The sequence below is a fragment of the Rhynchophorus ferrugineus genome, unplaced genomic scaffold (genome assembly GCF_030347505.1).
Source record: "Rhynchophorus ferrugineus isolate W39M unplaced genomic scaffold, kcgeb_rfMv2 rfM11, whole genome shotgun sequence".
Classification (NCBI taxonomy): domain Eukaryota; kingdom Metazoa; phylum Arthropoda; class Insecta; order Coleoptera; family Curculionidae; genus Rhynchophorus; species Rhynchophorus ferrugineus.
This window is the reverse complement of record NW_027472590.1, coordinates 9945915-9963786: the sequence shown is the minus strand read 5'-3', so window position 1 is coordinate 9963786 and position 17872 is coordinate 9945915. Positions and strand designations below refer to the sequence as shown.

General features: G+C 33.6%; 3 protein-coding genes across 5 annotated transcripts; 2 read left to right on the top strand and 1 right to left on the bottom strand.

The window, feature by feature from the left end:
* The first annotated feature begins 2276 nt into the window (after positions 1–2276).
* On the top strand, positions 2277–4597 carry LOC143205294 (gustatory and odorant receptor 22). The gene is made up of 7 exons (XM_076418524.1): positions 2277–2547; positions 2858–2989; positions 3044–3281; positions 3339–3681; positions 3736–3949; positions 4122–4266; positions 4327–4597. Exons 1-7 carry the CDS (start codon positions 2405–2407, stop codon positions 4456–4458), a joined length of 1347 nt encoding a protein of 448 aa, XP_076274639.1. The 5' UTR covers positions 2277–2404; the 3' UTR covers positions 4459–4597.
* A 979-nt stretch (positions 4598–5576) lies between these two features.
* LOC143205297 (uncharacterized) lies at positions 5577–7377 on the bottom strand. 2 transcript variants are annotated; one of them, XM_076418528.1, is made up of 8 exons: positions 7115–7377; positions 6811–7050; positions 6658–6760; positions 6293–6550; positions 6141–6240; positions 5995–6087; positions 5773–5931; positions 5577–5708 (listed from the first exon to the last, which is right to left on the bottom strand). In XM_076418528.1, exons 1-8 carry the CDS (start codon positions 7314–7316, stop codon positions 5658–5660), a joined length of 1206 nt encoding a protein of 401 aa, XP_076274643.1. In that variant the 5' UTR covers positions 7317–7377; the 3' UTR covers positions 5577–5657. The 2 variants fall into 2 exon arrangements, with proteins under 2 accessions (XP_076274643.1, XP_076274644.1); XM_076418529.1 differs by lacking the exon at positions 5995–6087.
* A 287-nt stretch (positions 7378–7664) lies between these two features.
* LOC143205285 (ribonucleoside-diphosphate reductase large subunit) lies at positions 7665–15088 on the top strand. Of its 2 annotated transcripts, none has more exons than XM_076418507.1 (13): positions 7665–7743; positions 8854–8977; positions 9037–9125; positions 9249–9426; positions 9478–9720; positions 9781–10026; positions 10091–10267; positions 10327–10516; positions 13140–13410; positions 13471–13576; positions 13637–13789; positions 13840–14072; positions 14431–15088. In XM_076418507.1, exons 2-13 carry the CDS (start codon positions 8935–8937, stop codon positions 14965–14967), a joined length of 2466 nt encoding a protein of 821 aa, XP_076274622.1. In that variant the 5' UTR covers positions 7665–7743; positions 8854–8934; the 3' UTR covers positions 14968–15088. The 2 variants fall into 2 exon arrangements, with proteins under 2 accessions (XP_076274622.1, XP_076274621.1); XM_076418506.1 differs by lacking the exon at positions 7665–7743 and adding an exon at positions 8673–8797.
* Positions 15089–17872: the final 2784 nt, after the last annotated feature.

Sequence of the window (17872 nt, the reverse complement as noted above, 5' to 3'; positions counted from 1 at the left end):
AAGATTAAGGAAGATGATATTTCAAAATGAATCATTAGGCCACTCTTGGCAACACGCTAATAAAATGGGTATAAAGACATAAAAGTTGATGGGAAGAGGTAAAAGTTGTAACTATTTCATTGTATTCATTGTAAATATATTATTCTTCATGCTAGACACAGAAATCCAACAAAAATAATCTCAACAAGTGGTCACCAAGGGCTGTGTTCAACGTATTTAAAGAGTCAATTATTTCAAATTTATATTTCTTAAATATAAATGAAATATTTAATTCTGTCTTATGTAATTTACTTTTTCAGAAATCGGTTTGAAAAAAGATGCACAGTAAATCACGTGGCTGAAAAATATAGCTACTTAACAGGTCAATTGAAAAGTCCACAGCTTGACACATAGATGGCGCTACTAGAATTAAATCCATATGTTTTTTAGTTAGCCCTAACCTTAAAAAATGCGTGTACAAATTTGAGAAAATGAGCACTGAAGACGGTGAACGCAGTGGACACCCAAAAGAGGTTGTTACCGACGAAAACATTTAAAAAATCAACAACATGATTTTGAATGACCGTAAATTGAAATTGAATGAAATAGCAGACACTTTAAAGATATCAACTAAACGTGTCTATCATATCATTCACGAATATTTTGGTATGAGAAAGCTCTATGCAAAGTGGGTGCAGCGCGAGCTTACATTTGACCAAAAACAACGTCTAGTAGATAATTGGGAGCAGTGTTTGAAGATGATCAAGCCTAATAAGCCCGAGTTTTGCGTCGATATGTGACAATGGATGAAACATGGCTCCATCATTCCACTCCAAAGTCCAATCGACAGTCATCCGAGTGGACTGCACACGATGAACCCGCTCCAAAGCGTGGGACAAAAGGGAGCAAAGGATCATCAACAGCGACTATTACATAACGTTATTGAACCGTTTAAAGGAAGAAATCGCCGAAAAACGGCCGCATTTGAAGAAAAAGAAAGTGCTGCTTCACCAAGATAATGCACCGTGTCAAAAATATATGAACTGAGCTTCTAATTGCTTCCTCATATTCTCCAGATTGCATTCTGCAGATCTCGCCCCCACCGACTATTTCCTGTTCTCAGATAACAAAAGAATGCTCGCTGGGAAGAAATTTTCGTCGAATGAAGAGATGATCGCCGAAACTGAGGCCTATTTTGAAGCAAAGGACAAATCGTACTACAAAAATTGTATCGAAAAGTCGCTATAATCAGTGTATCACCCTTGGAGGGAATTATGTTGAATAAAAAAAAAATAATTTTGCTATGGTAGGCTAGGGACTTTCCAATTGACTTGTAAGTGTAACGTCTTCCTAACTGCATATTCGATCAAATAGAATTGTTATGGGGTGTGACAAAGAATTACTACAATAGACATGCATGTCCAGAATGATAGATAAACAAGAACTGTTTGAATATGTGGATTGCCTACAATAAGACCCTTCAGTTCGGATGAACTACATGGTGGAATTGTTCAAAAAATATATGAGAATTTGGTTAAAATGCACGAGGAGAGATTGAATACTAAATGTTTATATTTATATTCACCTATAAACTATTATAATGTTGTTATAAATCACAACTAAAATAAACCAAAAGTCAAAGTTAAAGGCGACGTTTCGACGTGATAAATTAAGATGACGTGAGTTCAGTGTTTTATTGCAATCTGTCAAAGATCTAACATAGATTATCAGTGTTAATTATGCAATCATTATAACATTTACTACTACCAAATATTATATAATCTAACCTAACCAAAATAATATTTTACTAATGATCAACAAGCTAATTTTAATATCATTTTGCAAATATCAAGATTATGGAAAAAGAAACTCAGTTATTCTCAGGTGTATGATACCAAATCTGACGTACCCACCACTGAGCTGTTTATAAATAATTGTTGGAAAAATCTAGGATTTTCTTCCGATAATAGTATCTTATAACCACTTACAAGAATTATTTTTCCATTAAACGACATTATATCATGAAATTGAATATTATCAGGACTATTAGCGTACATAATGCGGGAGGCAGGGCATCAATTTGGATAATTGAATTATCCAGACCGTAATCTAGCAATATCCAGAAGAAAATAAGGAAATACTTGTTTTTTCCCTTAATTTATTTAAATAAACGTCAATTTTCTACGTAACGATAACTATCCTGCCATAATTACCAAATAATTAACAAGTCCCAGAAGCAAATTCGGGGTTTTTCGTCTTGTGTCCGTTTAAAAATTGAAATGTCAACACGGCTAACTATGATTAATTACTGATATTATTTATTTATACGCTAACTTGATGTTGGTTTCTATTTTTATTGTTTTCCTACACCAAAAATATCACACTTTGATACAACCTATGGTTACAAATAATAGTAACCCCGAAAATGAAAACGTCGTTCGCCAGTTCGTACCCAAATCATCTCACAGTACCGCAGGAATCTGTGAACCGATATGGTACCAGTTACAGGAGACGAAGAAGAAGCCAGGGTATCAAAATCGAATCAGCTAGGAGTCAAAATCAAAACGAGTGAGTAAGATAATGACAGTTAAGATTCCTACATTATCAATAGTCGATTAAAAGTTTAATAATAATGAGAAATGTAAAATTTAGTTAGTTTTTTTGGATTGACAGATTGTTTTATTTAAATTTTAATATACATTTCATTCAAATGTATTGTTTGTATAATATATTTTAAAATATTGTTGATATTGACAGCTAAAATACCTATAAAAACTATTCAATCTCATAGAACTCCAAAGAAGTATATCAAAACTATTTCTCTAATGTAATTTAATACAATTTGATATTTTACAAGCGTATAAATTATCTTTGATAGAAAGGAAGATCTGGATTTCAATGATCTGGAGAAGTATGACAACTTTTATCACACAACTAAAAGTTTGTTGGTGCTATTTCAAGTAATGGGAGTGATGCCTATTGAAAGAAACAAAGGCCATACAACATTCAGGTACCAAAATGTTACAGAGTTACAAAACTTCGAAAGAACATAAATAAATTGTAGATGGCGCTCTCCTGCAATAATATGGTCCTACGCCTTATTTACAGTTGAAACCTTCTTCGTTGGTTTGGTGTTCAAATCTAGACTGAACCTGATCATGCAACCAGGAAAACCGTTCGACGAATATATATACGGGTTCATATTTTTGAGTATCCTGATACCTCATTTTCTTTTACCCTTGGTGGCATGGAGTAATGGAGCTGAAGTGGTTAAATTTAAGAATATGTGGACAAGATTTCAGGCAATAAGAAGTTGATTTCAATTACCTTCATATTAATATGATATATTGTTGTTTCAGTTGAAGTTTCTGCAGGTCACTGGACATCAAATCGTTTTTAAAAAGTTAGAAATAATCTGTAACAGTTTCTGTATATGTTCGTGGTTGTTAAGTATCGTTATTACAATTGCTCAGTACTATCTGCAACCAGATATGCTTCTATGGCATACTTTCGGTTATTATCATATTTTAGCGATGCTCAACGGCTTGGTAAGTTTATGGTATATAAACACGACCTCTATGGGAAAAGTAGCTGACCGATTGAGTGATTTATTAAAAGAAGCTCTTCAGGAGGAGAGCGATGAAAAACTAGCCGATTATAGAGATATCTGGGTTGATTTATCTCATATGCTACAACAGTTTGGTAAATCGATATATAATTTTCTATCACAACTTGACTACGGTAATAATGTTGCAGGGAAAGGATACAGTGGTTTATACGCCTGCATGTATTTGCTAGTTCCCGTTACAACAATTGTTGCAACATTCGGATGTGTCACCGAGATCATGGACCACGGACTGTCACTCAAAGAAGCTGGCCTGTTCATAATCGCCATTTATTGCTGTGTGCTGCTGTTTATATTCTGCAACGAAGCCTACGTGGCAACCAACAAAATGGGATCCGATTTTAGGTAAATGCTGTCACTCGTCTCTTAAAAAATCAAGTTAGCTTTGCCCACCCTTTAAAAAACAAGAAAACTGACGCAGTAGTGCCATCTATGCGTTATCATACCTATCTCGTAAATACTCTAACGGCGCCATCTATGGATAACCGAGACAAATAATTCGTTTGATATATTCCAGAGACGTATTGATGAGTATTAATATGACTTTGGTGGGATCCAGAATTCAGCAGGAAATAAATATGTTCCTCACTGCAATCCAGAAAAATCCTCCCAATATGAACTTAAACGGTTATACGATAATTAACAGAAAGCTGTTATCAACGGTAATAGGGTATCTATTGGTATGCTTGTTAGAGTGTTATAATCAAGTGTAATTTTTTTAGACAGTGACATCCGTAGCCACTTATTTAGTTATCCTAATGCAATTTAGAATGACTTTAATGAGAAATAGCATTGGACACAGCACCGGCAATAAAACGGTGACGAATAATATGGCAGTTGACGTTGATATTTAATCTCCACGATTTAGTCGATTTAAAGGTTTTGTTTTTTAAGTGACGTTACATGCTTTATATTTCAATAACATTCAGCAAAACGAAAATATTCGATTATCAAAAACATTAAATGTTTTACATGATTAACAAAGCTGACTAAACAAAATATTTGAATATTTTTGTGTACAGAGTGTTGCACATATATATTAAATAGTTTAAACTTATATTTAATTCTGCATATAAACTAATTTTATACGGATATTATATGTAAAATTAAAAATCAAAATTAGTTTTTAATATATTTTGTATATGTTATTATGCAACTCTCTATACTGCGAATATTTTGTTATTTTGATCATATTAAGAACTAAATTTTAATATTGGTCGATATTTAATTTTGTAGGGGTTAACTCTTTTTTGTTTGTAAAATGCATTTCAAAAATAGTTAACATTGACATTTGACTTTTTGACATTTATATAATGATTTCCTTTCTTGCATGTCAAATATTTTACTTCAAACTACCGAATAAAATAATTCTTACAAATAAAACATAAAAAATGCTGCATGAGCTTTATTCTAGTAAACAATTTTAAGTTATGTTCTGGTTTATATATTAAAAGTTAGATGTTTCTTCTCAATACATCTCAGTTTCTACTAGACATAAGAGATAACACTGAATATGCCCGATTTACCCTCTGAAAACAAAACAATCCCAACTGACTTGCTTGACATTTAGTCTCTTATCGAGTAGGCCACGACGCTCTCTGTTAAAATGTTTTGTTTTTAAATGGCATTAAATGTTTTACATTCTTAATAAAGTTGATGCAGAGTGTTGCAGATACATTAAATAATTTAAAGTAATTTGTAACTCTGCATATAAACTAATTTTATGCGTATATTATGAAGTTCTCCATAGTGCACAATAATCGATTGTTTTGATTATATCCAGTATTAATATTTCACTATATTCAATTTGTAGTGGTTAATGTTTTTGTAAAATGCATTTAAAAATATTTGACATTGACATTCAATATTTTGACATTTATATAACAATTAAATTGTTGCTTTTTTGCATGTCAGTACCTTCTATCTCAAATTGCCGAATAAAATATGAACATTATATATAAAATAAAATAAATGCTGCATGTGTTTTATTGAAGTACACTGTTTAATATTCTGGTTCTAATACTAAAAGCAATACAATCCTCTTCAACGTTACTCAGTTTCTGCTAGACATAAGAGACAACACTGAATACGCCAGTTTTACCCTCTGAAAAGAAACCAGCCCAAACTTATTTGATTTAATCAAATATATTTATCAATAGCTTCCTTACCGATACGGCTGCGTCTACCGTTAATTTCCCAAAAGGGCCAATGGCGATGCTCAAGGGTCTAGAGCATCTTAGCATCATTATATAAATTGGCATGCAACAATTACGGTTCTGCTTGTACCAGTTGCTTCCGTAAAGTGAGGTTAGAAGTTCGTGGGAGCTCTAAAATAACGATTGTGCAAATGACAATAAATTACGTCAAACACGTCACTAATCTGACAGAACCTGTTCGATTATTTCGTTAGCATTCCATGACATGATAAACAACTGAGTTAAGAGCAAAACAAAGAAGAGAGAATTGATGACCAGTTGTTTTCCCTTAAATTGATATATTACGAAAACAATTTAAACTTTATATAATTATATTATACCTGGTATATCTCTATTAATATTGTGGCCAACATAAGAGAAATTACTGAGTATTCCAACAACAAAATGTATTGGAAGCAATCATTAAAATCACCAACCCATCTAGAAATGCCTTCATTAAAATTAAATAACAGAATTGTCTCTTTAGATTTACCGTATAATATTCTGATATCTAACAGTTAAATTTTTCAAGGATAGTTTGATTTCTGAAAAATTGTGTAAATGTTTGCCCGTGGTATTAATCTCGAAATTTTTTACTAAATACTGCAAAATTTGTAATTCAGTGCGAAAAAAAATCAACGTCGAATTGACTAATGTCTGGGCAGCTCCATTATAAATAAGACTCTGTGTAATATGATACAATTCATATGTTATAGCCACTGAATAATATTTATTCCGATCGAAAGGAAACCTAAAATATAACATACTATGAAATAATATCTAGTATCCATTGAAATATTTGATCTTTAATTACAGCTGTCAAAATATTCAATTTGCTGTTATGCCTATAAAACTTACCAACACTGAATGGGATGGGGCTTCTTGATGCCAGCAGCAACCGTCTCGTTTATTTGAAACCACAGATTGTACTCCTTTTTATAAGAATAGACATCGTACGACGCTATAAAGTTTAAAACAATATTTAGATCATTTATATATCTGGTTGCCTACCTGCTGATAGAAATAATATCCCAGTAAAGTAGAGGGAAATAATTAAAACATATACGATATTCCTGCAATATATGCTATGTCGAGTATATATATTTCTAATTTCTCCGACCTTAATATTATGTATTTGTTGTTCTTCACGAAATAACCGTCTTATTAACTTTGACATTTGTCTTGTTTGACATAAAACTGTTTTAGCAATAACAGTTGTCACAAAAGTTAACGATTTAATATTAGAAATAGCTAAAATATTGTTACTAAATTAAAACAACCATACAGAGCGATCATATATTAAATGCGTACTCACTGGCTTCTAAATCTTTTCCCAGGACTTGTGAAAATTCTATTATGAATAAAAATAGGCACATGAAATAAAAATATTGCGCGAAATACGAATATGCATTGTACAGTTTCTTTTTAAATGGAGATACGTTCAGTTCCAACGTCCAGACTCCTCCGAATATCAGGAGAACTTTGCAGTATTTGAAAATTGGATTGTGATCGGCCATGATGGCCCTTCGAGGCCTACTTGATAAATCGAGCGCAAGAGAAAATAGCCCCAAATTTTGTACAAATATAACTAGTTAGTTGGGTTTAATTAATAAGTAGTTTTCAAATAAAAAGTGTCTCTAACTCTCAGTCAGAGGCGGGTTAATTCTTTATGAATTTCTTTGTTATGTATTAAAATTAGTAGTTTATTCTTAAATAATAATGTTTTTATGACAACTGATTGACGTTTTTTTTTTATTTAAAATGAGGTTACTAGATGGCGGGCCTATTACGTTTAATGACAATTGCTCCGTGACAGCTTTTTAACACTACGCCACTGGATGTTTTATAAATAATTTTTCTAGGAATTTGCAGTCTTTTCCATGCCAATAATTGCACGTTTGAAGCAATAATTTGACGGCAACAAAGGAAGTTGGATATTCTCAGGTACCTTTATGTTTTTGGGGGTGGGATGTTTCGTTAGTTGTCGTCGGAAAAAATGCTGTGTCTTCAATTTGTTTATAAACACAGTACTTATAGTGTTACACGGGATGGTTGATTATAAACTATCCATTGGTAGCTATTAATAAAAGATGGTTTGCAAGTTGTAAACTCAATTAATTTTAGTTTTCAATATGCACACATTAAGAATTAATGTTCCCTTCCTAATTAACTCGTTCCATGTATAGTTCAGACATATCACTCCCTTGTCCAGGGCCCCTTTCAGTCTGTTATTATCTAGTGTGTCATATTGGTTTTGTCAGCAATTATTTCCAACTTAAACGAACACAAGCAAACCTTCTTTATACCTACTAAATATGAAAAGTTAATAAAATTATGATATACTTAAATTTGGACTCCACAATAATTATAAAAATTGTATAAATAAGTAGACAGATTACATTTTTAAGAATAGTCAATGAAAATTGTGATATTTTTTCTAAGAAACTATCCAATTTTAACTAATTTCCTTTTTGATGCGGTATAAAGCCCATTCAAAATTCTCAGTAAAATAAAACTGGAGAAAAAATTTGTTGATTGTATTTAATATTTGCTTAAGACCCAATGTTTAATAGGGATATTGTTTTAAAACTACTGTCATTTTTTAAAAAAAATCTCGATTAACATCATAGGTTTCTCGATATTATTATTTTAAATGCTTCAAAATATTTTTGAGGTTAGATTTTCAAATAGTCCGCCAATATTTTTGCCCCCATATAATTTACGTTGCTTATATCAATACTACAGATTTAATGTTAGCATTTTTAAGTACGCTGTCAATATTTACGATACAAAAATATTATCTTAATAGAGAGCGTAAATAAAAAACAAATAATAGTACACTTTTTAAAATCTAATAATATAATCGAAACTTTTCATTTTCAATCCTGCTATGTAATAATATATGACTTTTTCCTTTTGACTTTTTCCTAGTAATATTTTACTTAATATTTTTAATAGGAATGTTTAATTATTAATATATACTTTATAAATCCAGCCTGTAAGCAATAGAAACATTTATATATGATCAATATTTTTGTTTGATATTTATTTTAGCGGGAAAAGTCCATTGGTTTTTGGTTATCTGGAAATCGAATTCAATTGTTTAATTTGCTTGGCATCGAGTAAAACAATAAAATGGTACCTAAACCTGCTCCTAAGCTATACGTTATAAAACGAAGTATGTAGATAATTCAATGATGCATGTTCTATGTTTTAAAATAATTTATTGTTTCTTAGGTGGAAGACAAGAGGATGTGTATCTGGATAAAATTACATCAAGAATACAGAAATTATGTTACGGATTAAATATGGATTTTGTAGACCCGGTACGTTCCTGGTCGAATTTGTATTAAAGTTATTTATAAGTCTACCAATAGTGTATACTCTTCTTTCATAAACACTGCTTGCAAGATGTTAAACGATGACATCACTAAGATAATTTTTTGTAGGTGTCTATAACACTGAAAGTAATCAATGGTCTATACCCTGGTGTGACCACAGTAGAATTAGACACCTTAGCAGCAGAGACGGCAGCCACTATGACTATAGATCACCCGGATTATGCTATTTTAGCTGCAAGAATCGAAGTCTCAAATTTACATAAACAAACGAAAAAGAATTTTTCAGGTTAGTCGTATTCTTTTCACTCATTTTCATTCTAACTCGTATATTTTGTAGATGTTATACATGATCTCTATACTATGGTAAATGAAAAGACCAGAAGACACTCTCCCATTATTTCGGAAAAGCATTATGAAATTATAATGAAAAATGCTGACAGGTTAAATTCTTGTATTATTTATGATAGAGATTTCTCCTATAACTATTTTGGTTTTAAAACATTGGAGATGTCATATTTGTTGAAAATAAATGGGAAAATTGTTGAGAGACCTCAACATATGCTTATGAGGGTTGCTGTAGGTACAGGGATTTATATTGATGCTTGGTATGAGTTGAGTTGAATTAAGAATGTTTTTTTAGGTATACATGGTGATGATATTGACCGTGTTATAGAAACATATAATTTATTATCTGAGAAATATTTCACACATGCGAGTCCCACATTATTCAGTGCTGCTACCCCAAGGCCCCAATTATCTTCATGTTTCTTATTAATGATGCCTGATGACAGTATTGAGGGTATCTACAGGTGTCTGACACAATGTGCTCTTATTTCCAAGTCAGCTGGTGGTATTGGAGTGAATGTCCACAATATTAGAGCTCGAGGTATCCCTATCTCTGAAGAACTTATTTGAGACATAATAATGGTCCTTTTATTCATTCATTGTAGGCACCTACATAGCAGGTACTAACGGAGAATCAAACGGATTGGTACCGATGTTGAGAGTATTCAACAGTACCGCTAAATATGTGGATCAAGGCGGGAAAAGACCGGGAGCCTTCGCCATTTATCTGGAACCATGGCACGCCGACGTTTTTGACTTTTTAAATTTGAAAAAAAATACCGGTTGGTTTAGTTAACGTCGTTTAGTTTATCGTACTTCAGTGATAAGTGACTAATTATAGGTAAAGAAGAAATGAGGGCGCGGGATCTATTTTACGCCCTGTGGATACCGGACCTGTTCATGAAACGCGTCGAATCTGACGGTGTATGGTCCCTTATGTGTCCTCACCAATGTCCAGGACTACCGGATTGCCATGGGGAGGAGTTTGAGAAATTGTATGAAAAATACGAAAATGACAAGAGATTTGTCAGGTAAGCTATTATGTTTAATGTTTATTTTGGTGAGGTTAATAATATTTCATGTTAAATATCTATACCTGGAAAACCGAGCTTTGTAATTAATAATACAATAATAAGCGGGAAATTAAAAACGTGTTGAATATATTTCATTGTCTAAATCATTATAGTATAATACATGATCGTTTATCGATACTTTCGTTAAATAGTAAGAATTCACCTATTCGCTCAAAGATGGCACTGTACGATAGGTAAGATAATTGCAATTACAATACCAAAGTGATTACATTAGATATGTACATTTACTGGTTACAATCACGATGATTCAGTTAATGATCTTGTCTAAGTTTTATTTTTATTCAATTAGTCTAAAGTATTTCCCATTCATTTTCTGTGCACATATTTCTTGGACAATGTGAATTAAGATCTGTAGATATTTTATAAAAAATCCCATGCGATTTATTTTCTTATCTTACCTCAAATATACCTTGTTTTTGTTACAACTTTGATAATTATTCTATACTGGTAAGTCTTGACATTGCATTGTTTAGTACCTAGAATATTTTTTTTAATATTAGCTAGTTACTTCAGTTAACTTTTCGGGTTTCTTAATTACACAGTTTTTCGGATATCATTATATATTAATTTATTTATCGGATATTTTATATCATATACAGCTTCGTGTCTTTGTAGTTACTTGCTGGAGCCTTTTAAATTGATGGATTTATACATTGTTTAATGATATTTGTGTATAGTCATGATTTTTTCTCAAGCGGTATATATTTTAAACATTTTAATCCTAGTAAATTCAACATTTGTCTTATATAATGGGATAAATTATTGATAAATTCAATATCGCCAGCTTCTTGTAGTTAGAAGCTTATAACAGGCTTATCAATATATTGGGTTGTAAAAAAAGTAATTTCAATTTGTTCTAATAGATGACTTTAAAGTTGCTTTAAAGATGACTAAAGTCTTTAGTAATATTTATTCACTCAAGTCATAGCGCGTTTTAAAGGTAATACTTAAAAGTAATAACCACTAGAATATGTTAGAGATAAGTAAGTAACGTCAGTGAAAAGTTACTGTTTGTATTTATTATCACGCACATCTTTATTGGCTCGTCAAAAATTGCGAGACCGACTGGAGTTTTGAAGCCTGGTCTCAAGCACATATATACCGATGGCTCTAAATCTCGTAGCGGGCTTGGCACTGCATTTATGGTGGACAACCGGGCATTCCGTTTCAAGCTTCCTGAACAGTGTTCAGTATTGACCCCTGAAATATTTGCGATATCCAAATCCTTATCCTACATCACAACACAATCCTTCAAATAATGGCTAATCCTGACCGACACCCGAAATGACTAACTAAGTATGGGCCGCAAGGTTTTAGAAATGCCGTACCAGGAGAAAATACAGACAGACTCCTCGGATTTCTACGAGAAATCGATTTTCTCCATAGAATCTAGCCTATTCTATGTTAAGTGTTGCTGACCAAATAATCATTACCACTTCGGTACGGGTGCTGATGTGTGATGTCGGATAGAACCCCTACTTCGTTATGGTTGTGTTTGTAGGCCTGTATTTGCGTTCATTTTTAAATTGTGTATACACTATTTATAGTTTTAGCCTCCTCCCCATTTGTGTTATTAATTTTATTTACTTATTAATTTATTACTTTATATATACACTTTATGTCTGTCCCCGTGAGCTTTATATGAACACCGTACTATTGTAGAGTCGCGAAATAACGACATCCGTCAAAGAGACAAAAAAACTAGAGAAGTGATAAATTAGTAAAATGAGAAAGAAAAATATTCCAAGTTTAAAAGGGATTTTACTTTTTTGTAAACTGAATTTGGCAATATTTTCGACGGTGTTGACACGCATTGGCAGTTTTATTGGACATATTATATATTGCGCAGTATTAAGTCAAGAAACTGATGACGAATTAGTATAGGCTTTTAGATAAAGACATCTTACTAAATAAACATAATTAACATCAATGAATTAAGGTCGGTCCATCCATAGCCGCTAATTTTTCCCCTCTTTGAGATAATATAGGCTTTCCATCTCAAAAGACACGTACGATTCAGAAGAAGCAAAGTTTGGAGCATTAGCATTTTAATATTTCTAAGTATGTTTTCACCGGTTTTGTAATATGTCATTACATCGCCTTAATCCGTATTTCGGCGGTTTTTGCGCGGTGCTCAACTCAAATGCATCAATTTTTGTCGATAGCGATCTCCATTGATAATTTCATCGAGTAATGCCTGTCTTAGCAGCCAAAGCTACTTCTGAGCAATTGCTGACTTTAAACGCTCCAATTATTCTTCTTATTCTATTCCATCTAACTTCTTTTTCATTCAGTCTTATCCAAATTGTTGCAGACAGTTTTTTGTGCAATGCTTAACTCTTGGGAAGTAGAAGATTATATTAGACCGATTATATTATGACCGAATTCGGCTATTTTAATAGGTCGTATTGAGTGTCTGGCTAGATCTCAACGACCCTTTATTATTATCATCATTTATTTGCCTTTATCCTCTCTGATCATCAATAATATATTACTTTTTTGTTTTTTGAATTCACTTTAACAAAAGACGCATATTTTACTAATATTTCTTCCAAATTAGGCAAGTACGGGCGCAGGAATTATGGCGCGCCATAATAGCGTCACAAGTGGAGACCGGCACCCCGTATATGTTATACAAGGACGCCTGCAATAAGAAATCGAACCAGAAGAACTTGGGAACCATAAAGAGCAGCAACCTCTGCACCGAAATCATCGAGTACACTGCACCAGACGAAATAGCCGTCTGCAATTTAGCGTCGATTGCAGTCAATATGTTCGTGTCTTCCGATAGGAAAAAGTTCGACTTCAACAAATTAAAGGAGATAACGAAGGTAACGCGATTCTACATTTTTCCGACGCAAACTCGCGATTTTCGAAATTCGCCTTTTCAGATCGTGACCAAGAATTTGGATAAGATCATCGACGTCAACTACTATCCCGTTCCGGAGGCGAGAAACTCGAACATGAGGCACAGACCGATCGGCATCGGCATCCAGGGTAAATAAAAACAATTGCCAATAATCAACGGTCACTTGTACTAATCGCACACTCGTATAGGACTCGCTGATGCTTTTATCTTGTTGCGTATACCATTCGATTCTGAAGAAGCTGCATTGTTGAACAAACAGATATTCGAAACATTGTATTACGGCGCGCTGGAAGCCAGTTGCGAATTGGCCGAGCAATTGGGCAAATATTCCACATACGAAGGTAGGATTTTTGATGATTTTGACGTATTTTTGATCGATTTTTTCCGTTAGGTTCACCGGCAAGCCAAGGTATTCTCCAGTACGATATGTGGGGTGTCACGCCGTCGAGTTTATGGGACTGGGATGCGCTTAAAGCAAAAATAGATAAACACGGATTGAGAAACTCACAGCTTATCGCTCCCATGCCTACGGCATCCACCGCCCAGATTTTAGGCAACAATGAAAGCATCGAACCATACACCACTAACATTTATACCAGACGAGTGTTGTCGGGAGAATTTCAGGTAATAATTCAAAAATTCACTTAAAACATCATTAGTTATTTCAGAATAATTTCAATTTCATTCACATCATCTCAGTTTTTGGTAACATTTGATAACAAGATCAGATGACAAGGGCTTATGTGAAAGGAAAGATGTTATAAGAATGAAATGAATGAAAAATTGCTTGATTGACCGTTTCGAAGACTTTATAAAGGTTTAGGAGGATCACACCTCCTAATTTTCCGATGTTTTCTTTTATATCTTCTGACTGCATATTACCAGTCCGTAGGTATTTCTAGCTGATTCCTAGTTGCTTCAAACACAATAAACAATTGTTTGCCTATTTTATCTATGCTTATCTAAACATTTTTCTTCACAGGTTGTAAACCATCACCTACTCAAAGACCTGACAGAGAGAGGCTTATGGGACGATACGATGAAAAATCAAATCTTGGCCAATCACGGCTCGATTCAGAACATACCGGGAATACCCGACGACCTGAAGTCCATTTACAAGACCGTCTGGGAGATATCGCAAAAGGTGATCATAAACATGGCGGCCGATAGGGGCGCTTTCGTCGATCAAAGCCAGAGTCTCAATATTCACATCGAGAAACCCAGCTACGCCGTGCTGACCTCGATGCACTTCTACGGATGGAAAAAGGGCCTCAAGACCGGAATGTATTATTTGCGAACGAAGCCTGCCGCCAATCCGATTCAGTTCACTGTGGATAAAACGAAATTGCTCGTGAAAAACGATGAAACCAAAGCTGGCGAAGTGGCGAACGGATATCAGAACGGTAGTGAAGAAAATGGTGATAAACAAGATAGTGATAATGGTACGGAGGATGAGAACATGGCTGCGATTGTGTGTTCTTTAAATAATCCCGAATCCTGCCAAATGTGTGGTGCATAATTCGTTAAGATCTCTATACCTGCATTTTTAATTGTAATTATAATTATCGTTTATTGAATTACTATTTACATTTATGTCCCGAATCATCATATATCTTTTAATAAAAAAAATATTATTAGAATGTTTTATTCTTATTTCAGTCCTAATATTTTACCATTGCCATGAATGACAAACTCCAACGATCTTAATCACGAAATGATTTGATTTTTATATATGTACTAATTGAATATTATGGAATATTAAGTGTCGCATAACAATAAAAAAAAATATTATAAAAAAATATGACTCTTTTAATATATCTTGAAAAACATATAACAATTCGTAATGTAATAAATTAAATATTATTAATGCACTTAAGAAATGACCTAAAAAGTATTACCATCAATTTTGGCGAAGCAAAGATACATAGAAAAGTATTTTGAATTACATATATAACTATTTGTGATATAGCATATGTTAGAAATTGTACATTTACAAAGTTTAATAGAAAGTTTAGTTCAATAATAACAGTTCAGCTCCGTTTTAATATTTTAAATTCAATAAATCATTTAAGTAATAATATGTTTCTTAAATGTTCGCGAAAAATTAAGAATTGAAATAAAAATAAATTATTATGTATTTATTTTTTAACGTGATAAATAAAATTATTTGCACGTCCCTGAACACGAATCCTAAATTTGTTCAAAATACTATAGTTAATTCGAAGTTTCTTAAACCTGCAATGCATAAAAAACGCATATTTATCGTTTATTATAAAAACAAGTGTGCCTTGATTTTTTCAACCCTACGATGTGTGCACTATGTTGCCATTATGTTTTTTATTGTTATCATTATGCGTAATTGATTTGATTTAAATAAATTAAATAAAAATGGACATTAAACAAAAATTTAACATGTTAACACTACTAATTATTATTTTGATATTAGTATAATTGGATGTATCTCGAAAATAAATTCAGAAATTTATTGGGGTATGGTAAATTCAAAAATTCCATTATTTCTGGATTGTTGACAACGGGGCATTTTGATTTTCAAATTTGAATTATACTTCGTCTCTGTTCGTTAGAGTTGTGTGAGCGGTGCTATACGGAGTAGCAAGACGTCGTCGCTCTACACAACTATGATTTTTTTTTCGTAAAAATGTAATAATTCTAGCCGTATTCGTTCTTTTTTTTTTAATTTATAGTGCTTCGCTGTGCTCCACAACGGGTGAGTTGTACTTATCGTAAACCCGTCACTGAATCAGTGTGAAACTGACATGCGTCGGAATAATTTCCGGAATGTATGAATTTTTTGTCATTATTTTTTTTCTATTTTCAGGTACCGGAAAATCAAATCAATCACTTTCGCGTTCGACGCGTATGACCTCCTGGGGGCGTTAATGTGGCTGACGAGCCTGGATCGTCCTAGTCTTGGTGCACATTATCATTCCCTTGGTAGCAGGCCATTGCAGACTTTGACACGTTGTATGATATCGCCCGTTGCTTCGGCAACTTCTAGTTGATCGCCTTGCGGGCCTCCTACAGCTGGAGACCCGTGAGTTCGACCGATAGATGATGAGTGGGCTAGTATGGGTTGTCATTGGTGGTGGTCCGATAGATCTTCGTTCTTCCTTTTCCGGTGATAATGTGGGACTCGGCGGTCATCAGGACTAGTCACGCGAGCAATTCGTTGAAGATTTTTGCCCAGGATGCCGGGAGGCCCGTGGTGACCATCCGGATTGTGCATTGACGTCCCCAGCGTCACGACCCGCGTCGCGGTAGAGTCATCCGATATTTTTGTTTGTTCTCTTTTGGATCGATCATTTTTTTTATAATAACACAAATTAAAAACAGTTTCAGCACCGGTTCAGCCTAGACAATGGACGGTATGTTGCTAGTTTTTCGCTGGAAACCAGTTTCCATCGCCAAATTGGCTTCAGATAGTTCGTTGTTTTAGTCTGGGCCAGCATTGAATCTTCTTAACCGGAGCCAGCATATCCCAGCACGTTCTTCAGAGAAGTGAGGTGAGTTTTTCTTTCGTATTTCCAGTAAATTAAGTTTTAATGTTGTTTTCTTTTTATTTTAGGACATTTCGTGTACGCAGCGCGAGTGTGTATAGTGCCAGTGTTGTGTGGTCCAAGCCCTCGGGAGAATTAAAGCCACGTCGAGTCCGATATCGCGAGATGAATTATTTTTGTAGGGATCGTCCGAATTCCCAAAAAATCTCTAGCACTGGAAGTGCACGATACGTTGATAATGGGGTAGGATTGAAGCAAATAAGACGACAGGATATGGGACATCAGGTAAATTTCACTTGTTATGATATTTTCGCATATAATTACAATATATTGCTTATTTGTTACAGATGGAGATATAAAATCAATCGCGTCGTGGTTCCAGACTAGTACTATAACAAATTACGGTGAATGAATAGCGATGATTCTCATCAGTTATGCCCAACGTAATTTGTTTCATCATTGCCGACATTTTCGAACGCCTTCTATGGAGCGTTTGTTTCTTGGAATCGTGTTTGAAGAAGTCCGCAAATGGTACTGGCTTGGAACGAACTTGTCGGGGACCACAGCAGGACAATAGTTAACTTAAAGACGTCTCCAGGTACTTTTTTCTCTTCCTGTATATATATGTTATCATCTACATGATGCTATTCATTAGACATAAAAATGAGATGGGAAAATGTGTCTCAATTTTATTTCGTTGAAGTTAAAATTGCTTTGATCATGTCATATTGTATATGATATTAGTCTATATCTCACTTGTATAAGACCTAATATTTCTTTTCTGTTGTTTCAGGTAAGTGGACGCTAATTTGATTTAAACATAAGCGGATTTAGAACGCGATTTCTTTAGTGATGTTCAAAGTGCCTGTTTGTAGAATAAATATACAGGTAAAATAAATACAGTCA